General features: G+C 42.4%; 1 protein-coding gene across 3 annotated transcripts in view; it reads left to right on the top strand.

Annotated features, from left to right (window-relative positions):
• Positions 1-24,305, top strand: part of acad11 (acyl-CoA dehydrogenase family, member 11) — a 42,353-nt gene that overhangs the window by 1,731 nt on the left and 16,317 nt on the right. Inside the window, exons 2-3 of one of the 3 annotated variants that reach the window (XR_010452034.1) lie at positions 2,441-2,547; positions 20,743-22,299. Coding sequence is in view for 2 of the 3 variants with exons in the window: in XM_064941852.1 (XP_064797924.1) it covers positions 915-1,005; positions 2,441-2,547 (198 nt within the window). In the remaining variant the exon portion in view is untranslated. Of the gene's footprint in view, positions 1-862; positions 1,006-2,440; positions 2,548-20,742; positions 22,300-24,305 lie in introns of those variants that run through there. The other 2 variants (XM_064941852.1, XM_064941853.1) reach the window with 2 other exon arrangements.

The following is a 24,305-nucleotide window of genomic DNA, read 5'->3' as shown; positions in this document are numbered from 1 at the left end:
ATTTACATTGCCCCCCCTCTGTTTTTACACTACTGCTACTCGCTGTTTATTATCTATTTATTATATGTTTTCTGTTTATTATCTCGTCACTTTACCCCTACCGACATGTGTAAATAACCTTGACTCCCTGGACCTAGAGGGGTAGGAGAGAAGGCCTGGCTACTGCAATAGACAGGTAGAGGATGGATATCCTCCACACATTCCCATCCCTGTCTCTTTTCAATATTTTTATTGTCATTTTTAATTATATGGTAAAGTTGTACAACTGAATGCCTTCAACTGAAATGTGTCTTCCGCGGTTAACCCAACCCTTCTGAATCAGAGAGATGTGGGGGGGCTGCCTTAATCGACATCCAGGTCTTCGGCACTAGGGGAACAGTGGTTACTGGCCCAACGCTCACACCACTAGGCCTCCTGCCCCACATACGGTTAATGGAAGAAAAAAAAACATGAGAAAAATGATACAGCAGTAACAGAACAAAAACAGCCAATACATAACAAAATCCCTTCCATTCTCAAAGTTCATCATGAAAGCACTTAGTATTTTTGACCGTTTATTACCCAGAACTGGCTGATGAGCAACATGTCCACTAATGACAATCAAATGAAGTGGCCCTCGTCCATGGGGATTTTCGAGTGGACAACCTGATATTCCATCCTACTGAGGTAGTGTTGTGGGCCTTCCTCCGTCTCACTGCTGATCTAGATCATAATGAATAAGATCACATGGACAGGTGGGTCCTGATCGTGGATCATCTACTCTGTGACACTTTATGAATACGGGCCATGCTTTTATTGAATATGGGGGTAACTTGGTAGTTGGAATGAATTGGATGTGTGTTGGTGTATGCTCTCTCTCCAGGCACGTGTGGTGGCTGTGTTGGACTGGGAGCTATCCACTAACGGGCCAGCCAATGGCAGACCTGCCCTACTTCCTGATGCCCAACTATTGGCCCAGTAGCCTCAGCATCTTCAAAAGCATGGGCAGCCTGAAGGGTGTGGAGGGTATGACCTCTGAGCTCTTATATCTGACACTGTTAGAAATGCTGAAGGCAGGGTCAGCTTCTGATCTCTAAACCCTAAGTTAAAGGTCCCACTCCAGCTATTTTTTTTAACTTCTACCATTGAAAAACTGCATTGTAAGTATAAATACAGTAAAGTAGACACACGCTAAGCTCACCATATGCTTCCCAATCAGAACAGTTTGCACATATGTTATTACTACATTTTGTGACGTTTTTGTTCATTCTGGTCTTTGGCAGTTCACACACACACAATGTTTTCTTGAGGCAAGTCGAAGACTTCGGCCACCAAAGTCTATGTCCCTTCGTCTGTGATTGGTCAACAGTACTACTAGTAGTAGGAGTGGGAACATTTGTTGTCATTCAGCGAGAGACGACTAGTTTTCATGCACATTTTTTTCACTTGAGAAAGACTTCATCAAACATCTTAGCAACTGTAGATGTAAAAATGTGTGACTAAGACCTTGTCAAAATTAATGACAGATTTCTTGATTTATCTTAGATTAATTCTGACTATTTTGAGGAAGTGTTTATGCCTATGTTGTTGCTACGGTGGCTCAAAAGGGACAAACAACGGTAATATTGCCTATTTTATTTATACTTTTTCAAGCGAAGAGCTTTTGGGAGTATGAGAGCAAAGACAGTCGCTTCGCCAAGCCGAATTCTGATAGAAGCTAACCGAACCTATGTATGCGGACGCCTTAAGTTTCCAATGTCTGTATTTCTCTCTCAATGGCCAGGTGTACCCACTCCTGAGGACCTGATCTCAATCAGCTCAACTTCTACCTGGCCCTCCATGTCTTTAAGATGGCAGGGATTGCTCAGGTTATTCTCTCTCTTTCACACACAAACATGCACACAAGGTGCATTATGGGGTGTATAATTACTCCCCATAGAGCTGTGTGATAAGATGCATCTTTTCACTGACATTAGATAGACGGGTGTAAATGAAGGAACACACAAACACACTGTAGCAGTTTCTCTATCTCCCAGCTTGTCATCTCTTTGGGGCTGTTCAGCTGAAGAGGCAGCAAATGAGCTCAAACTATTCCCAGGTCCACATTCTCATCTAATTAAATCTCATCAAGACACACACACACACACATCTTTCGTCTGTACCTGAACACGGCAAACCAAAGCAGACTCCTGGGGTGTGTTCTGTAAAGAGGAGAGGCTTAAATTCCAAACTTTTTTTTCTTCATCAATCTGCGTTGGCTTTCATCTATCTCTGACCCCCGGTTGAAAATAGACACCATTGGCATTTTCCCTTTTTCATGCTGATAGGAAAATCAGGAGGATCATAAATTCAGGAGGATCGTAAATGGATCACAGCGGATCATAAATTGTGATTTTTCTCGCTTTATTCTGTCTGTCATTCCCACTCTCTTTTTCTCAATCTATCTTTCTCTCTGATTTAGGGCGTCTATGTCCGCCACGTCCTGGGCAGTGCCAGTGCTACGAATGCTGCCCAGTTTGGCCAGAGTGTGGAGCCGTTGGCCCAGGTTGGGCTGCAGATTGCAGAAAGGTATTTTGGTTCACATGATACTAAAACTACACCCTATCATCACATTATTTTGTGTGTGTGTGTGTGTGTGTGTGTGTGTGTGTGTGTGTGTGTGTGTGTGTGTGTGTGTGTGTGTGTGTGTGTGTGTGTGTGTGTGTGTGTGTGTGTGTGTGTGTGTGTGTGTGTGTGTGTGTGTGTGTGTGTGTGTAGCCTCTCCAGATCTGTCCCTGCAGATGCCAGACTGTTTCTCCAGGTGGCTAAAGGTCAGGCCCATACTCCATTAGGTCACAGAGTTCATGAGACAGCACTCCTTCTCAGCAGGTAGTGGTGTAAAGTACTTAAGTAAAAAATACTTTGAAGTACTACTTAAGTCGTTTTTCAGGGTATCTGTACTATTTCTTTACAGTTTATATTTTTGACTACTTTGACTTCACTACATTCCTAAAGAAAATCATGTACTTTTCACTCCATACATTTTTGCTGACACCCAAAAGTACTTGTTACATTTTGACAGGAGAATGGTCCAATTCACATATTTATGTCTGTGTTGGAGTGTGCCCCTGGCTATCAGTAAATGATGTCTGTGTTGGAGTGTGCCCCTGGCTATCAGTAAATTATGTCTGTGTTGGAGTGTGCCCCTGGCTATCAGTAAATTATGTCTGTGTTGGAGTGTGCCCCTGGCTATCAATAAATTATGTCTGTGTTGGAGGGTGCCCCTGGCTATCAGTAAATTAACAAAAACATTTGTGCCGTATGTTTTGTTTAATATAAGCAATTTGAAATGATTTATACTTTTACTTTTGATACGTACACTACCGTTTAACAGTTTGGGGTCACTTAGAAATGTCCTTGTTTTTTAAAGAAAAGCACATTTTTTGTCCATTAAAATAACATCAAATTGATCAGAAATACAATGTAGACTTTGCGAATGTTGTAAATGTCTATTGTAGCTGAAAACGGCATAGGCGTACAGAGGCCCATTATCAGCAACCATTACTCTTGTGTTCCAATGGCACGTTGTATTAGCTAATCCAAGTTTATAATTTTAAAAGGCTAATTGATCATTGATCTTTTGCAATTATGTTAGCACAGATGAAAACTGTTGTTCTGATTAAAGAAGCAATAGAACTGGCCTTCTTTAGACTAGTTGAGTATCTGGAACATCAGCATTTGTGTGTTAGATTACAGGCTCAAAATGGCCAGAAACAAATAACTTCCTTCTGAAACTCGTCAGTCTATTCTTGTTCTGAGAAATGAAGGCTATTCCATGCGAGAAATTGGCAAGAAACTGAAGATCTCGTACAAATTCCTATATATAAGGAATTTTAAATTATTCATACTTTTGATACATAAGTATATTTTAGCCATTACTTTGGCTTTTGATACTAAAGTATATTTAAAACCAAATACTTAGACTTTTACTCAAGTAGTATTTTACTGGGTGAGTTTCACTTTTAATTTAGTAATTTTCTAAGATGCGGCGTGGTAAGTGTTCATGACGATTTTATTAAGGAAAGCACTGAACACTATGAAATACAAAACAATAAAGTGAAATAAACCAAACCGAAACAATACCGTGTGGCGACAAACACTCACACGGAAACAAACACCCACAAACCAACAGTGAAAACCCAGGCTACCTAAATATGGTTCTCAATCAGGGACAACGATAAACAGCTGCCTCTGATTAAGAACCATATCAGGCCAAACACAGAAATAGAAAAACATAGAAACACAAACAGACTGCCCACCCCAACTCACGCCCTGACCATACTAAATAAAGACAAAACATAGGAAATAAAGGTCAGAACATGACAGAAAGTCCTATTAAAACCACTTAGAATACATTTGTTTCCGCCCTAGAGTCATGCACTACTTATTAAGCATATTTAGAGCTATTATTCAAAAACATGAAATACCTTCAATAATTAGACAAATATTTTGATGCTATATTTCAGCCATATCGCCCAACCCTGCACAGCTCTCAAAAGCATTGCTGCCCTGAATGTAGCTGGTGCTACAGATAAAGCTCAGAGGGAGTTTAAGTAGAACAATTACTTTCAGGAGGACAATGCCACGATGACTCATGCGTTTCCATGTGAATTCATAAAGAGATGGCAAAGGCTTAAGAGGGTGTGAACGACACTGAATGGGGCAACGGAAGAAAGAGCTCTCTAGAAACGGAATCTTTCTAGAGCATTTGTCCTTTTTTTTCACCTTTATTTAACCAGGTAGGCTAGTTGAGAACAAGTTCTCATTTGCAACTGCGACCTGGCCAAGATAAAGCTTAGCAGTGTGAACAGACAACACAGAGTTACACATGGAGTAAACAATTAACAAGTCAATAACACAGTACAAAAAAAAGGCGAGTCTATATACATTGTGTGCAAAAGGCATGAGGGGGTAGGCGAATAATTACAATTTTGCAGATTAGCACTGGAGTGATAAATGATCAGATGGTCATGTACAGGTAGAGATGCTGGTGTGCAAAAGAGCAGAAAAGTAAATAAATAAAAACAGTGTGGGGATGAGGTAGGTGAAAATGGGTGGGCTATTTACCAATAGACTATGTACAGCTGCAGCGATCGGTTAGCTGCTCAGATAGCACATGTTTGAAGTTGGTGAGGGAGATAAAAGTCTCCAACTTCAGGGATTTTTGCAATTCGTTCCAGTCACAGGCAGCAGAGTACTGGAACGAAAGGCGGCCAAATGAGGTGTTGGCTTTAGGGATGATCAGTGAGATACACCTGCTGGAGCGCGTGCTACGGATGGGTGTTGCCATCGTGACCAGTGAACTGAGATAAGGCGGAGCTTTACCTAGCATGGACTTGTAGATGACCTGGAGCCAGTGGGTCTGGCGACGAATATGTAGCGAGGGCCAGCCGACTAGAGCATACAAGTCGCAGTGGTGGGTGGTATAAGGTGCTTTAGTGACAAAACGGATGGCACTGTGATAAACTGCATCCAGTTTGCTGAGTAGAGTGTTGGAGGCAATTTTGTAGATGACATCACCGAAGTCGAGGATCGGTAGGATAGTCAGTTTTACTAGGGTAAGTTTGGCGGCGTGAGTGAAGGAGGCTTTGTTGCGGAATAGAAAGCCGACTCTTGATTTGATTTTCGATTGGAGATGTTTGATATGAGTCTGGAAGGAGAGTTTACAGTCTAGCCAGACACCTAGGTACTTATAGGTGTCCACATATTCAAGGTCGGAACCGTCCAGGGTGGTGATGCTCGTCGGGCATGCGGGTGCAGGCAGCGATCGGTTGAAAAGCATGCATTTGGTTTTACTAGCGTTTAAGAGCAGTTGGAGGCCACGGAAGGAGTGTTGTATGGCATTGAAGCTCGTTTGGAGGTTAGATAGCACAGTGTCCAAGGACGGGCCGGAAGTATATAGAATGGTGTCGTCTGCGTAGAGGTGGATCAGGGAATCGCCCGCAGCAAGAGCAACATCATTGATATATACAGAGAAAAGAGTCGGCCCGAGAATTGAACCCTGTGGCACCCCCATAGAGACTGCCAGAGGACCGGACAGCATGCCCTCCGATTTGACACACTGAACTCTGTCTGCAAAGTAATTGGTGAACCAGGCAAGGCAGTCATCCGAAAAACCGAGGCTACTGAGTCTGCCGATAAGAATATGGTGATTGACAGAGTCGAAAGCCTTGGCAAGGTCGATGAAGACGGCTGCACAGTACTGTCTTTTATCGATGGCGGTTATGATATCGTTTAGTACCTTGAGTGTGGCTGAGGTGCACCCGTGACCGGCTCGGAAACCAGATTGCACAGCGGAGAAGGTACGGTGGGATTCGAGATGGTCAGTGACCTGTTTGTTGACTTGGCTTTTGAAGACCTTAGATAGGCAGGGCAGGATGGATATAGGTCTGTAACAGTTTGGGTCCAGGGTGTCTCCCCCTTTGAAGAGGGGGATGACTGCGGCAGCTTTCCAATCCTTGGGGATCTCAGACGATATGAAAGAGAGGTTGAACAGGTTGGTAATAGGGGTTGCGACAATGGCGGCGGATAGTTTCAGAAATAGAGGGTCCAGATTGTCAAGCCCAGCTGATTTGTACGGGTCCAGGTTTTGCAGCTCTTTCAGAACATCTGCTATCTGGATTTGGGTAAAGGAGAACCTGGAAGGGCTTGGGCGAGAAGCTGCGGTGGGGGCGGAGCTGTTGGCCGAGGTTGGAGTAGCCAGGCGGAAGGCATGGCCAGCCGTTGAGAAATGCTTGTTGAAGTTTTCGATAATCATAGATTTATCGGTGGTGACCGTGTTACCTAGCCTCAGTGCAGTGGGCAGCTGGGAGGAGGTGCTCTTGTTCTCCATGGACTTCACAGTGTCCCAGAACTTTTTGGAGTTGGAGCTACAGGATGCAAACTTCTGCCTGAAGAAGCTGGCCTTAGCTTTCCTGACTGACTGTGTGTATTGGTTCCTGACTTCCCTGAACAGTTGCATATCGCGGGGACTATTTGATGCTATTGCAGTCCGCCACAGGATGTTTTTGTGCTGGTCGAGGGCAGTCAGGTCTGGAGTGAACCAAGGGCTGTATCTGTTCTTGGTTCTGCATTTTTTGAACGGAGCATGCTTATTTAAAATGGTGAGGAAGTTACTTTTAAAGAATGACCAGGCATCCTCAACTGACGGGATGAGGTCAATGTCCTTCCAGGATACCCGGGCCAGGTCGATTAGGAAGGCCTGCTCACAGAAGTGTTTTAGGATACCCGGGCCAGGTTTTAGGCCTGCTCACGTTTTAGGGAGCGACAGTGATGAGGGGTGGTCGTTTGACTGCGGCTCTGTAGCGGATACAGGCAATGAGGCAGTGATCGCTGAGATCCTGGTTGAAGACAGCGGAGGTGTATCTGGAGGGCCAGTTGGTCAGGATGACGTCTATGAGGGTGCCCTTGTTTACAGAGTTAGGGTTATACCTGGTGGGTTCCTTGATGATTTGTGTGAGATTGAGGGCATCTAGCTTAGATTGTAGGACTGCCGGGGTGTTAAGCATATCCCAGTTTAGGTCACCTAAAAGAACAAACTCTGAAGCTAGATGGGGGCGATCAATTCACAAATGGTGTCCAGGGCACAGCTGGGAGCTGAGGGGGTCGGTAGCAGGCGGCAACAGTGAGAGACTTATTTCTGGAGAGAGTAATTTTCAAAATTAGTAGTTCGAACTGTTTGGGTATGGACCTGGAAAGTATGACATTACTTTGCAGGCTATCTCTGCAGTAGACTGCAACTCCTCCCCTTTGGCAGTTCTATCTTGACGGAAGATGTTATAGTTGGGTATGGAAATCTCAGAATTTTTGGTGGCCTTCCTGAGCCAGGACTCAGACATGGCAAGGACATCAGGGTTAGCAGAGTGTGCTAAAGCGGTGAGTAAAACAAACTTAGGGAGGAGGCTTCTGATGTTGACATGCATGAAACCAAGGCTTTTTCGATCACAGAAGTCAACAAATGAGGGTGCCTGGGGACATGCAGGGCCTGGGTTTACCTCCACATCACCCGCGGAACAGAGAAGGAGTAGTATGAGGGTGCGGCTAAAGGCTATCAAAACTGGTCGCCTAGAGCATTGGGGACAGAGAATAAGAGGAGCAGGTTTCTGGGCATGGTAGAATATATTCAGGGCATAATGCGCAGACAGGGGTATGGTGGGGTGCGGGTACAGCGGAGGTAAGCCCAGGCACTGGGTGATGATGAGAGAGGTTGTATCTCTGGACATGCTAGTTGTAATGGGTGAGGTCACCGCATGTGTGGGAGGTGGGACAAAGGAGGTATCAGGGGTATGAAGAGTGGAACTAGGCGCTCCATTGTGAACTAAAACAATGATAACTAACCTGAACAACAGTATACAAGGCATATTGACATTTGAGAGAGACATACAGCGAGGCATACAGTAATCACAGGTGTTGAATTGGGGAAGCTAGCTTAAACAGTAGGTGAGACAACAACAGCTAATCAGCTAGCACAACAACAGCAGGTAAAATGGCGTTGCCTAGGCAACGGGGCCGACAGATAAAACATAAACAAGCAGAATGAGGTACCGTGATTAATGGACAGTCCAGCGTGCATCAGCTATGTAGCCAGGTGATCAGTGTCCAGGGGGCAGGGAAGCTGGATTAGTGAGTGGATTACTTGTCTCTAAGTGAGAACACGTTTGTCAAATTTCAAAGAAGCATAACTTTCCCATGTTTCCTCCAACTGCAGTGTATGATATACCGTTTTGAAGCTCTAAGTCTGTACAAATCTTGCACATGCACACAAACAGCCTCAATTAAATCGGGGCATGGACTCAACAAGGTGTCGAAAGCGTTCCACAGGGATGCTGGCCCATGTTGACTCCAATGCTTTCCAGAGTTGTGTCAAGTTGGCTGGATGTCCTTTGGGTGGTGGACCATTCTTGATACAGACGGGAAACTGTTAAGGATGAAAAACCCAGCAGCGTTGCCGTTCTTGACACACTCAAACTAGTGAGCCTGGTGCCCCCCAAGTTCATGGGCACTTAAACCTTTTGTCTTGCCCATTCATCCTCTGAATGGAACACATACAAAATCCATGTCTCAATTGCCTCAAGGCTTAAAAATCCTTCTTTAACCTGTCTCCTCCCCTTCATCTACACTGGCTGCAGTCCAAACACTAATCAGACTCACCCTCTCCCCTCCCGCTTCGAACACACCGACAGCGTCATTGCATTTTGGTACAGCAGAATTACATTAGTTTCCAATGAAACCCCGCGTTTGCCTTGCAGCGCTGCCTTGCAGAGGCAGTTGCAGTGCGTCCTGTGTGATGCGCACATTGGATGTATCGAACGTATGCGTCATACTGTAATGCGTAGACGGCTTGACAGAAATGGTGGCAGAAGGCGAATGTTGAACTGTTGTTGCACACATATCCAGATGATGCTGTGTGCTATTTTGCTCAGTAACGGTGTCGGTGTGTTCGACGCGTCAGTCCTCAAATGAAGTGGACACTTCTGATGACGTATCATGACGTCTGACGAGTATACACTTGCAGGGGAAGGGGCGAAGGAAGGAAGGAATTTTAAATTGACTGCCCTTTTTGCCCAGAAATTCTTCACTTGTCCTGGTGATCCTGCTGATTGCATTTTCAGCCACCAGTAGTTTGTGGGTGCTTTATATGCGCTACAGTCAATTAGAATTGCATGTCTACTTATATTAACTATATAATTATTAATATGCCTACTGTATGATAACGTTAGCCTGGCTAGCTGGAACTTCTGAAGAAGGAAAATGTTTTATTTGTACAATTTTCAAATGCTAACCAATCGAAAAAAAAGCATCATTACTTTTACGAGACGAGTTTGTGCATGAGTAGCACAATTTCTAACTTTATGTTTGTTTCATAGGGATCATAGCTTTCACCTGGTCAGTCTATGTCATGGAAAGAGCTGGTGTTCCTAATGTTTTGTACACTCTGTGTATAGAGATATATTAATGCATGGCACTAGGGTAGAGATTGTACCTGTCATACAGAAATAGCATTAGATATGTCCATGGAGCATGGGCTGGAGCCACTCTCTCTTCTGCTCCTTAATGGAGGACCTCCATGCTTCCCATCTCTACAGAGGCAAACACAACCATAGACCTAGGAAGTATCCAATGACACCATCACAAAAATATTTTGCGACGGGTAACATAACAACAACCAGAAAATGTTGTAACTCATCATAACATAATAATTACATTCATATGAAACATGATTGCCAGTATGGTGTATTAGACCTGCCCGTACGAGCAGCGCGAGCTTCCTTCTTTTTTTTGCGCGCGAGGGAAGTGAGTTCGGAAAAACAGAAAGTATACATCTTGGAAGTCGTTTTTTACATACGAACGTTATATGTCCGAGCTCCAAATCAAATACGCATCGCACAAATAAAATGGACGTTGTTGTAGAACGTTTATGTTGATCGGCGATGTTCTGCAATGTGTCTATGTAAACAGGGTTATTAGGGAAATCGTTCTTCTTGCAGGATGTTGAGAATTAACCATTTTCCTTCGTGATCTTATTACAGAGAAATAGGGTGCGTCAAATGGCACTAGGTAGGGAATGTGACGCGGGCCATAGTCATTCAATGGTGTCAGAAGGGATGGTAAGTGGGTATGAGGTTGCCTTGTGTTCTTGCGAACACAGATGTTGTTTTGGTCCACGAAATGAGTCATTTTTTTTATTTAAAATTTTGCTTCCCTTCTGATATTGTAAGTAGAAATTGTGCACGAATATAACATGTTAAAAGCCTGCTATATTAAAAGAAGTCGTTTTTTCATATTGACCACATGCAAAATTCAATCAATTAATTTTTTTTATTTTTATATGAACTAAGACTTGCTAAAGTGCCACAATTCAGCATTTTGACATGTCCCTCTGTGGCTTCTATGAAGATTTTATCCCACTTAACCCCAACATTTCTCCCTTGTTGCTTTGACTCATTTCTGAATTGTGTTATTAATTCCATGAGATTAGTGATTCATTTTAAGGTTACAAAAAAACAACCTGTCCCTCATTTTAAGGTCACCCCTGTTACATAATAGCCAAATTATAGTGTAAAAGTGAGGTGAGCTGGTTTTTCTCTTTTTGGCAATTTTCCGGTGTTTTGTGGTGGAAAACTGAGTGGGTCGTGCTTAAACACGTCAACCCTGTTACCCATAGATAAACAGCCCAGAAATGTTTTAACAATTTAAATTGCATTCAATTGTCCCTCCCTGTTGTCCACGGAAGGAAGTGGTGGCGAGCAGTGGTGCGTAAACTTACCAGTTTATTTCACTAACTTACTCCACCTTGTTTTAAATTATGTTTTGATTTATAACTCCAGCAGGAGACTGGAAAAGCGGGAAAGCCTATCGATTCACTTATACCAAAATAGACCATGAGCACGCTTAAATGAGTCACTAATGAGAAGGGGGGGAAAGTCTAATTAAATGTCTCCCAGCTTGAAGCGCTCGCTCTATTGCTCTATTTCTCGCTCTCTTTCTCTTTCTCGCTCGCGCTCTCGCTCTCTCTACGTTGCATGGGAGGAAACATCTGAAAGGCCTGTAAAGTAAACTGTGACTCCTCCCGTGCCATTTCAACAATGCTCTAAAAGCCTGAGAGCAACTACTACCCAAAGCAGGGCTTATTTTCATCGATCTACCCAAACAGACTTGAGTTAAATCAGAGGGAACACCCTCTGAGCCCACATGAGTCATAGAACAGGCAAACATTGACAGGACCATGCTAAACATTGAGTCTCGTGAACTTAAAAATGCCCTTTAAAGACAGCGTGACTGTTTGAAATACTTGTTTATTTCATACACTGACTCAGTTTCAAGTTTTATTCGTGGTATGTACGCGATACGCATGGTACACATCGTCCATCCAAATGCTTAGTTGCAGGTTCCGACTCGACAATGAACATAAAGTAAATTGCTCAGTAGGATAGTATAAAGATGTTTAGCATAAGTATAATACAGGAAGTCACCATTTGTATATCGTGTGTGGATTTAGAGGGTTTATTTTGGGGATCTTTGACAAAGTTATGGACACCAGTGACTCACGGGCAGTATTTCCACTCATTACCTAATGTTGTATTCAGTTTCATTTTGAAATGGATAACATGAGATTTACGCCTGTCGTGGTCATGACTTTATGTCAACTGGTGATTGTCATGCAAATAACTGCCTGTTTTTTTTTTTTTTGCATCTCCAGCTTCCACACGTATCCTACAGGCCACTGATGCGGACGTTTGGAACATCTACAAGTGTAATAAATCCATCTAATATAGCCTACACCATCACAATAAATCCATTATTGATATGAAGAGAATGTAGCCTATTTCAGAAGAACATAATAGCATATTCCGAGTCGTTCTTGACTGGGTTTATAACAACGCATGTTTCACTAGGCTCTGTAGGCTATGGGCTCTCTAACGGTGTTCCAGGGGTCTTGGGCCTAAACGGCTACGTTTGGAGTTATTGGGCCACTTTAGTTGTGATACAAATCTTATCAGAACACATAGGTCTAAGGGCTCGGCTACATAAAGCATGTGACTGATTTGAATAAGTCGCAGAAAAATGCACGCACTGCTTATTGCCTTAGACTGCACACGCTGGGCATCATTCACAAGTGATAATATTCTCACCCATCAGACTATTCTCAATTTATCTTGTCTTTACCTATATTTAATGAAATGCAGTATATGTGAAATTAGTTTTGATTTAGAATGGGTCATTATAGTGTCATCCGTATGCACGAATAGCGAATGGAGGACATTTTCACCGTCGTTCATTTCAGCCAGTCCTATTGTAAAGCGAAAGAAGGTGCCTAATATTAGGAAAGTTGAGAAATAAATATAGTAGGCCTAGCCTATAGAAGGCTGAAGGGATCTTCCTCTTTTCGATAGAGTCCTTTAAAACTCTGTTTTCTCACGCATAGCCTATAGAAATGTAGCGCCACATCGGTTTATAGAAACACTTTCATTCCATGGATGAACTATTATCTATGAGGAGCTGGCTCTCGCTGCGCAACAGGTGATCCTATTGCGCTCACACTGAATGCCAGGGCTGTCATGAAGTGTTCGTGATTAGAGGGACAATAGAGCGCTGAGCGCCGGTGATTAGCGACTGGCCGATAGCAAGTTTGGTAAACCACTAATGACCATCAGTGGCATCAGAGCTCAATTTTGGAGAAGCCTAGTTACTGTGACTCAACGATCATGTGGGCTCCCGAGTGGCGCAGCAGTCTAAGGCACTGCAACTCAGTCCTCGAGGCGTCACTATAGACACCCTGATTCGATTCCAGGCTGGATTTACAACCGGCCGTGATTGGGAGTTGCATAGGGCGGCGCACAATTGAACAGCGTCGTCCGAATTTGGCCGGAATAGAATAACTAATAATTTGTTCTTAATTAACTGATTTACCTAGTTAAATGTGGAATTTGACTGCGGGCACTCCAGACTGTCGGTGTGGCGGTAATACGTTAATTCTAATAACCCTAGACTATATTGTTACTGGCACTTTCTTGCGTCCCAAATGGCAGTGCATTCCAAAATAGCCCGGCCAGTACCTTAAAAGTCTGTGGGTTGCAGTTGTCATCAACATCAAATTGCTGCTTCAATGTAGTGAAGGGGAAAAAACTAACCTGTTAGGTAGATAAAATACTTTTTTCTTTATTTCCTTTTTCCCTGTCACCATAACTTTTGTTGTGTTTGCGTATGCATGCCTGTAGATGTTGCTAACAGACGTTCTCAGTCACTGTCCGATTTAGGACATTCCAGATGTTCCTTGAGTCACAAAATGTGGTTTGAGGCCTTTTTTCATAACAACATTTCTACATGGCATTGAACATTGGCCTGTTGTATTCCGTATCGGCACGGAATTTATCCTTAACCCTTTCAAGACTGTCTAAACCTAGCGCATGTTGTCTTTCAATAATTCAATCTGAGAGGAGTTGAATATTTATGGTCCTGTGTGGCTCCTTTTCTTTGAGCACATCGTCTGCATCGTGGGTTCAATTCCTGCTGGGGCCACCCATATGTAAATTAATGCATGCTAAATGACATTTTATATTTTTGTGCTGCCCACATATCTGTGATTCATCAGTACATTCTGTGCATTTTATCACACAACCATGCCTTGTTTTCCAGTTGCTTCTTATGCCAGAAACAATATAGTCTCCCCAAGTGATCTATTTACTCATTCATATCTGGTGTGTATCAGACTGTGAAACACCTGTGCGTCCCAAATGGCAGTGCATTCCAAAATGGCACCCTAGTCCCTATATAGTGCACTACTTTTGACCAGAGCCCTATTGGCCCTACTGAAAAGTAGTGCACTATATTATATAGGGAATAAGGTGCCATTTGGAACACAAGCACTATGGAATGATGCCTCTTATGGTATGTTGAGTTTCATCAACACTTATCACGCTCACAAGCCAACAACATCAAATTGACTGTGTATGTAAGGGGTTTCTAAATCCAAGGACTGAATGTATAACAAAGACATAATTATTCTGGAAACTAGTGGTTTTCCAGCTTTAGCGGTCAATCAGAGGAGGAATATTATGCAATTAGTAATTGTGGGCTCCCAATTGGCATAGCGGTCTAAGGCACAGCATCTCAGTGCTAAATGCATCACTACAGACCCTGGTTCGATACCAGGCTGTATCACAACCAGCTGTGATTGGGAGTCGCATAGGGCAGCGCACAATTAGCCCAGCGTCGTCCAGGTTAGGGTTTGGCCGGGGTAGGCCTTCATTGTAAATAAGAATTTGTTCTTAACTGATTTGCTAGGTTAAATAAAGGTAAAATAAAATAAATTAAAAATTGGTGATTTAAAGAGATCCCAATCGCTTACCAAGAGTGTCATTTCTGTATTAGAATATAAGTGGGTATACTTTACAGAACATGTAGCATAGAGATTTCCTTGCATTTGGTAGATATTCAAACAATCTATTATAGCTGCTAATTTCATGGTATTATACAAGAATGAGGAAATGCATTTAACTAAGTTAAAGAAGTGTGAGGTGATGAAGCCAGTGTTTGGAGGAATATTGGCACGGCTGTTGTCGTCGAGGGCTGGCAAACCGTGCCAATATATCCTCCAAACACCGTCTTCTTGGGTGTTATCACGTCTATACCGGATACCAACATATTCAAATAATGATTGACATCTTTTCATTAAAAACATTATTTTCATGAATTTATTCATACTATTTCATCCTTCCACAAGATATAGTCCCGACACAAATCTAGGTCTGCTACCCAAGCCGGCTGGTCGTTCGTTCTATTGGTTTGGTTGCCAGAGAAGAGACCCAGTTGTTCAGTCTTTTTGTTATGTAATAGTCTATCGTTCTAAATGTTCCATTGCCATACTGTCTGGCAATGTTCTTATCCCTTGCTTGCTAGCTAGCCAACTACGGCTAACTTATAGTCATGTCAAAAAGTGCAGACAGAATAACATTAAAGTAGCTGCATTGGCATTTGTTTAAGCTGTTTTCTAGTGACATTTATTTGGATACATCCATAACAATGAACTCATTAGGCGAGAGTTCACCAAGCATAGAAAGTGTGCTCTCTTGTCAGGACACTGTTGTTCAGAGGAGCTAGCCAACAACACAGCTAACACAATCACTTCAAATTGAAGCTGGAAAGATTGCAAACTAGCTGAGCTTAATTTTGTTTGACCTTTTTTCAATTGACATTTTCTTTGATATATCCATAAAAATGATGCCAGCTGATTCATGACTGGTTGAGAAACGCTGCCTGTCTCGTCCCAACTCCCAACATGTTCATTACTATAGGACAGCTAGAGATCTAATTTGAATATTGAAACAATGTTGTAAATGTTAGAGACAGACAGCAGGGTTTAAACAAATCTCCGATGTTGAAAACAAAATGTTAGTCTAACATAAATGTAAGATAATGTCTAGATGCTTTTTATAGTGCCGATCAAGTTTATAAATTGCTGGGCTGACGAGACAGATGGAAACGAGTAAATTGGCATTTTAACGTCATAGATTTAGCTGGTGGTAATTTGTGGAATAGACACCTGTTGGAATATGCTTTTAAGCAATCAGCATTCAGGATTAGACTCAAGTCATGTGTAGAAGTGGCAGTTAGCACGTATTCAGTTGGTTTAGGCATATCATTTACAATCACATGATGACACTCATACCCTGTCAGTACATGACTGTATGAGTCATCGGCTTCAGACGCTGTGATTGCCAATGATATGATTCTGGGAAGTGGAAGTCCAAATTTGTTTTTCTTTAATAACTATTTTCCTCATTACTGTATCGTTAGTGTTGTTCCTAAGAAGTACAGATAACTGCCAAAATAAAGGAAACGCCATAATGTGTCTTAATAGGGTGTTGGGCCACCATGAGCCAGAACAGCTTCAATGCACATTGGCATACAGTGCGTTCAGAAATTATTCACACCCCTTGACTTTTTAAACATTTTGCTGTGGTACAGCCGGAATTAAAAATGTATTAAATTGAGATTTTGTGCCACTGATCTACACACAATACCCCATAATGTCAAAGTAGAAATGTTTACAAATATTAATAAAATGTAAAGCTATAATGTCTTGAGCAGTGGAGGCTCCTCAGAAGAGGAAGGGGAGGACCATCCTCCTCAGTGAATTTCATAAAAATAAAAATTGTGAAACATTAGTGGTCCTTTTAAGATAAAACTATAAATATAAATATATTCACGTCACCAAATAATTGATTAAAACACACTGTTTTGCAATGAAAGTCTACAGTAGCCTAAACAGCACTGGCGTAGCACCATGGTGTAGCCGGAGGACAGCTAGTTTCCATCCTCTGGGTACATTGACTTCAATACAAAACCTAGGAGGATCATGGTTCTCACCCCCTTTCAATAGATTTACACAGTAATTATGACAACTTCCGGGGGACATCCTCCAACCTATCAGAGCTCTTGCAGCATGAACTAACATGTTTTCCACCCAATCGATCAGAGAATTAGTCTAGTACTGAAAGCATAAGCTACAGATAGCTATCACTGCAGTGCATAAACTGTGGTGAGTAGTTGACTCAAATAGGTAGAAAGACAATAGTTGAATACTTTTGAACAAATTAATTTCTTTAAAAATGAAGAAACAAGACGGAAAGAGAGAAATAGCTATTTTTAGTTAAAAAAATGTCACTTTCAAATGCAGATGCAGCTAGCAAGTTTAGCCTACTCAAACACCTGGCTCAAGCAGAGAGGGATGCTATGTTAGCTAGCTGGCTATGGCTATCCAACACTGGATCTCTTCCAAGTCAAGGTAAGCTTTTGGTTTTATAAATTTATTGCCACCGGGGCCCGTATAACTGCTAAACTGCTTGCTGAGTGTATTCTGTACTGCATGATTGTAGTGGGTTTACTAAGGCGTTAGTTATAGTAGCTATGTTGACTACGACATTAGCGAATATGCTGACAATAATGTAGGCCAGGGATCATCATCAAGATTCAGCCACGGGACAATTATTTATTGAGGGGATGGTCGGGGGGCCAGAACATGATTACAAATAATTTGTACACTGCCTTTTGACCCCAAGAATCCCAAATACAGTTGATGTTGAAAGTTTACATACACTTATGTTGGAGTCATTAAAACTCGTTTTTCAACCACTCCACAAAATTCTTGTTAACAAACTATAGTTTTGGCAAGTCGGTTAGGACATCTACTTTGTGCATGACACAAGTAATTTTTCCCACAATTGTTTACAGACAGATTATTTCACTTATAATTCACTGTATCACAATTCCATCAGAAGTTTACATACACTAAGTTGACTGTGCCTTTAAACCGCTTGGAAAATTCCATGAAAATGATGCCATGGCTTTAGAAGCTTCTGATATGCTAATTTACATAGTTTGACGACCTGTGGATATATTTTAAGGCCTACGTTCAAACTCAAGTGCCTCTTTGCTTTACATCATGGGGAAATCAAAAGAAATCAACCAAGACCTCAGAAAAACAATTGTAGACCTCCACAAGTCTGGTTCATCCTTGGGAGCAAATTCCAAACGCGTGAAGGTACCACCTTCATCTGTACAAACATATTACGCAAGTATAAACACCATGGGACCACACAGCCGTCATAGCACTCAGGAAGGAGACGCATTCTGTCTCCTAGAGATGAACGTACTTTGGTGTGAAAAGTGCAAATCAATCCCAGAACAACAGCAAAGGACCTTGTGGAGATGCTGCAGGAAACAGGTACAAAAGTATCTATATCCACAGTAAAACAAGTCCTATATCAGCATAACCTGAAAGGCCACTCGCAAGGAAGAAGCTACTGCTCCAAAACCGCCTTAACCGCATCATGTTGTGGGGGTGCTTTGCTGCAGGAGGGACTGGTGCACTTCACATAATAGATGGCATCATGGGGGAGGAACATTTTGTGGATATATTGAAGCAACATCTCAAGACATCAGTCAGGAAGTTAAAGCTTGGTCGCAAATGGGTCTTCCAAATGGACAATGACCCCAAGCATACTTCCAAAGCTGTGGCAAAATGGCTTAAGGACAACAAAGTCAAGGTATTTGAGTTGCTATCACAAAGCCCTGACCTCAATCCTATAGAACATTTGTGGGCAGAACTGAAAAAGTGTGTGCCAGCAAGGAGGCCTACAAACCTGACTCAGTTACACCAGCTCTGTCAGGAGGAATGGGCCACAATTCATCCAACTTATTGTGGGAAGCTTGTGGAAGGCTACCTGAAACGTTTGACCCAAGTTAACCAATTTAAAGGCAATGCTACCAAATACTACTTGAGTGAATGTAAACTTCTGACCCACTGGGAATGTGATGAAAGAAATAAAAGCTGAAATAAATCGTTCTCTCTACTATTATTCTGACATTTCACATTCTTAAAATAAAGTGGTGATCCTAATTGACCTAAGACAGGGAATTTTTATGAGGATTAAATGTCAGGAATTGTGAAAAACTGGGTTTAAATGTATTTGGCTAAGGTGTATGTAAACTTCCGACTTCAACTGTAGATATAATATTTGACCAAAACATAACATTGCTTACATTTCTATACAATCACGTGTTAGTGTGGGAAAATTAAAATCACTTGGAGCTGATTTCATGGTGTATTTACAGTCTTTTATGACCAACAATGAAAATGATCAGAACTTGGGGGGACAAATAAAACTACCCGCGGGCCAAATCCTCCCCGCATGCTGGCAGATGGGGAACCCTGATGTAAGGCTGTGCATAGCGGTTTATGGTTATGATATGAAGGTTTGGCTTAGAAATGTTTTTTCACCTGGTCACAGACAGATGTGTGTTGTGCACTGAAGTCCACAAAGGTGAGAGGAGGAGAGCGCATAGATGCAAGAAGGAATTACACAGCAAGCAAAATGTTCATGCTGTTTATATGTGGCTGCTATGAAAGTGAACTGTGTGCGCGTATTCACGGGTGTATTCATTCTGCCTAGTCTGTTGAAAAAAGGTTTCTTAAATGGAAGCAAACGGAACGAAACGGGGATAAACATACCTGAATTTGTCCAATAGAAACTCTTGTTTGCAACTGTTGGTCTAATGAATACACCCTAGATCAGCTAGATGCAGGCAAGACTGTGCAAGGCTCTATTAAACGTGTCACTGTCTGTCACCTTGATTACTGAAATTTTACTCTCGACCTGTGCACCTACTTTGTTAACTTTCATTTAGTGGCTAGGTTGTAGCAACCTCATGATGGGTATAGGGAAAATGTGAGTGTCATGTAGTATCCCAAACCTATTGATGTTTCATTGAGCTGGGTGGAATTTTTTGTTGTTGATCATATTACTCCAGTGCTAGCCTCCCTACACTGGCTTCCTGTCAAAGCAAGGGCTGATTTCAAGGTTTTACTGCTAACCTACAAAGCATTACATGGGCTTGCTCCTATCTATCTCTCTGATTTGGTCCTGCCGTACATACCTACACGTACGCTACGGTCACAAGACGCAGGCCTCCTAATTGTCCCTAGAATTTCTAAGCAAACAGCTGGAGGCAGGGCTTTCTCCTATAGAGCTCCATTTTTATGGAACAGTCTGCCTACCCATGTCAGAGACGCAAACTCGGTCTCAACCTTTAAGTCTTTACTGAAGACTCATCTCTTCAGTGGGTCATATGATTGAGTGTAGTCTGGCCCAGGAGTGGGAAGGTGAACGGAAAGGCTCTGGAGCAACAAACCGTCCTTGCTGTCTCTGCCTAGCCGATTCCACTCTTTCCACTGGGATTCTCTGCCTCTTCTAACCCTATTACAGGGGCTGAGTCACTGGCTTACTGGGGCTCTCTCATACCGTCCCTGGGTGGGTTGAGTCACTGATGTGATCATCCTGTCTGGGTTGCCCCCCCCCCCCCCCCCTTGGGTTGTGCCGTGGCGGAGATCTTTGTGGGCTATACTCAGCCTTGTCTCAGGATGGTAAGTTGGTGGTTGAAGATATCCCTCTAGTGGTGTGGGGGCTGTGCTTTGGCAAAGTGGGTGGGGTTATATCCTTCCTGTTTGGCCCTGTCCGGGGGTGTCCTCGGATGGGGCTACAGTGTCTCCTGACCCCTCCTGTCTCAGCCTCCAGTGTTTATGCTGCAGTAGTTTAAGTGTCGGGGGGCTAGGGTCAGTTTGTTATATCTGGAGTACTTCTCCTGTCCTATTCGGTGTCCTGTGTGAATTTAAGTGTGCTCTCTCTAATTCTCTCTTTCTCTCTTTCTTTCTCTCTCTCGGAGGACCTGAGCCCTAGGACCATGCCTCAGGACTACCTGACATGATGCCTCCTTGCTGTCCCCAGTCCACCTGGCCGTGCTGCTGCTCCAGTTTCAACTGTTCTGCCTTATTATTATTGGACCATGCTGGTCATTTATGAACATTAGAACATCTTGGCCATGTTCTGTTATAATCTCCACCCGGCACAGCCAGAAGAGGACTGGCCAACCCACATAGCCTGGTTCCTCTCTAGGTTTCTTCATAGGTTTTGGCCTTTCTAGGGAGTTTTTCCTAGCCACCGTGCTGCTACACCTGCATTTCTTGCTTTTTGGTGTTTTAGGCTGGGTTTCTGTACAGCACTTTGAGATATCAGTTGATGTACGAAGGGCTATATAAATAAATTTGATTTGATTTTGAATGGAATATGAATGACAGTCATCCAATGTGCTGTAATAGAAATAAGGCCATGCTCATAAAAAAAGATTGTCCTCCCTCATCTTAAACGTCACCAACCGTCACTCGTCTTGAGTCAATAAGTAATCAACCCCTTTGTTATGGCAAGCTTAAATACGTTCAGGAATAAAAATCTGCTCAACAAGTCACATAATAAGTTGCATTGACTCACTCTTTGTGCGATAACGGTAGTTAACATGATTTTTTAACATGATCTGTAAGGTCCCTCAGTTGTGGAGTGAATTTCAAGCACAGATTCCATAAAGACCAGAGAGTTTTCCATTGCCTCACAAAGGGCACCTATTGTTAGATGAGTCAAAATAAAAAAAGCAGACACTGAATATCCCTTTGAGCATGGTGAAGTTATTAATTATTCTTTGGATGGTGTACCAATACACCCAGTCACAACAAAGATACAGGCGTCCTTCCCGAATTAATTGCCAGACAGGAAGGAAACCGCTAAGGGATTTTACCATGAGGCCAATGGTGATTTTGAAACATTTACAGAGTTTAATGGCTGTCGTAGGAGAAAACTGAGGATGGATCAACAACATTGTAGTCCACAATACTAACCTAAATGACAGAGCGAAAAGACGGTTTGCAATAAGGCACTAAAGTAATACTGCAAAAAGTGTGGCAAAGAAATTAACTTCATGTCCTGAATACAAAGCATTATGTTTGGGGCAAATAAAAAAAAACACATCACTGAGTGCCACTCTTCATACAGGGCTTTCGGAAAGTATTCAGACCCCTTGACTTTTTCAAAAATGTTGTTATGTTACAGCCTTATTCTAAAATGGATTCAATTGTTTTTTTCCTCATCAATCTACACACAATACACCATAATGACAAGGTAAAAACAGGTTTCTGGACATTTTTGCCAATGTATTAAAAATAAAAACATAAAAAAACTCCCATCTTCACAGAGGAACTCCGGAGCTCTGTCAGAGTAACTATCGGGTTCTTGGTCACCTCCCTGAGCAAGGCCTTTCTCCGCCGATTGCTCTGCTTGGCCGGGCGGCCAGCTCTAGGAAGAGTCTTGGTGGTTCCCAACTTCTTCCATTTAAGAATGATAGAGGCCACTGTGTTCTTGGGGACCTTCAATGCTGCAGAAATGTTTTAGTACCCTTCCCCAGATCTGTGCCTCGACACAATCCTGTCTCGGACCTCTACAAACAATTCCTTCGACCTCGTGGCTTGGTTTTTGCACTGACAATGCGCTGTCAACTGTGGAATTTTGTGTGTGTGTGTGTGCCTTTTCCAAATAATGTCCAATCAATTGAATTTACCACAGGTGGACTCCAATCAAGTTGTAGAAACATCTCAAGGATGATCAATGGAAACAGAATGTACCTGAGCTCAATTTCAATTCTCATAGCAAAGGGTCTGAATACTTATGTAAATAAGGTATTTCTGTTTTTATGGAGTATTGTGTGTCGATTGATGAGGATTAATTTTTATGTAATACATTATAGAATAAGGCTGTAATGTAACAAAATGTGGAAAAGGGGAAGGGGTCTCAATACTTTCCGAATGCACTGTATTTTCAAGGATGGTCGTGGCTGCATCATGTAATGGGTATGCTTGTCATCAGCAAGGACTAAAGAGGTTTTTTTTTATAAAATAAACAGAATAGAGTTAAGCACAAGCAAAATTCTAGAGGAAAACTTGGTTCATTCTGTTTTCCACTGGGAGACATTTTCACCATTCAGCAGGACAATAGCCTATTGTCCTGTTTTATTTTTCATCAATGTTTAAACATTACAGAGTATTTTGTGTAGATTGTTGAAAAAAAAGAAGACAATTAAATCAATTTTAATCCCAATTCTTTAACAACAAAATGAATGCACCGATTCTACAAGTGTCTGGAACTCTATTGTAGGGATGCGACACCATTCTTCCACAAGAAATTCCATAATTTGGTGTTTTGTTGATGGTGGAGGACAACGCTGTCTCAGACGCCATTCCAGAATCTCTCATAAGTGTTCAATTGAGTTGAGATCTGGTGACTGAGACACACACACACACACGCACCCTTTAAATCCGCTCTGCTCCTTTGAGACCCCTCTTTCAAAGTCATTGAGATCTCTTCTCCTATCCATGGCAGCCAAAATAATGGGAGAGGTGCTGACTAACAGAATAGTGACTTTCTTTTTTACCCATTCAAGTATTAGGAGCATATGCAGTATAGAGTGTGTGACCACTTGTTTCTGTGACATGATTCAATGTTACATTTGCATCATAATAATGTCCAGATAGAGGCCTACCATTTACAGATAATCCCTGCATTTATATTCCTCCCACTTGCATAGAAGATGGAGGGGGGGGGGGCAGTCCTCGGTTTCTCTGCTGTTTTTGATTTGAGTGATCGAAAGGATGTTCCCACATGCGATGGTTGTTTTTTCTCTTGTGTATCATGACAGCCACAGTGTCATTAGAATTGACGGTTTAGGGTGTAGTCTGCAACTCTTGCTCACCTGACACACCCTGAATCGTTTTATCTTAATATCGGAGAACCTATCACATTTAACTAGTCAGTCAAGCCAAATCACACCGAGCTGGTTCTCGGTATGAGGTTTACACCTAACGACACAACCTCGGTAGAGTGATTCGATAATCAGGCTGAACTTCGGCATTGTTGTAAAAAAGTGCTCGGCGGGAGCCCGCAGACAGGCCAAAAATCATCTAGTCTCTAGCCAGCTTTCAGGTTAAAGACCCTAATGTGTAGCCTCGTCTTGTCTCACATTTGAAGTCTGAAGCGGATTACACTGATGCACCATTCACTTCCCATTCCCCTCAGCAACCAATCAGTCATTCTAAGTGATTTGGGAGACAGCGGAGGAGTTGAGGGTATTGCTGTGTGAAGAGACTGTGACTCACTCTCTTGTCCCGAGTTTATCCCTCCACAACCAACCACACACTTAACTGATGTGTTTACCCACCAATCCCAACAATTGTGCATCCCAAATGGCACCCCTATTCCTTATATAGTGCACTACTTTTGACCAGGGCCATGGTTAAAAGTAGTGCACTATATAGGGAAAGGGTGCCATTTTGGGGCACAAGCCCCAGTCATTACAGAGGAGAGGATATGACTAAAAGGTTCTGTAAGAGAATAGGAGGTAAACACTGA

The sequence above is a fragment of the Oncorhynchus masou genome, chromosome 28 (genome assembly GCF_036934945.1).
Source record: "Oncorhynchus masou masou isolate Uvic2021 chromosome 28, UVic_Omas_1.1, whole genome shotgun sequence".
Lineage (NCBI taxonomy): Eukaryota > Metazoa > Chordata > Actinopteri > Salmoniformes > Salmonidae > Oncorhynchus > Oncorhynchus masou.
This window is presented reverse-complemented; position numbering and strand designations above follow the sequence as displayed.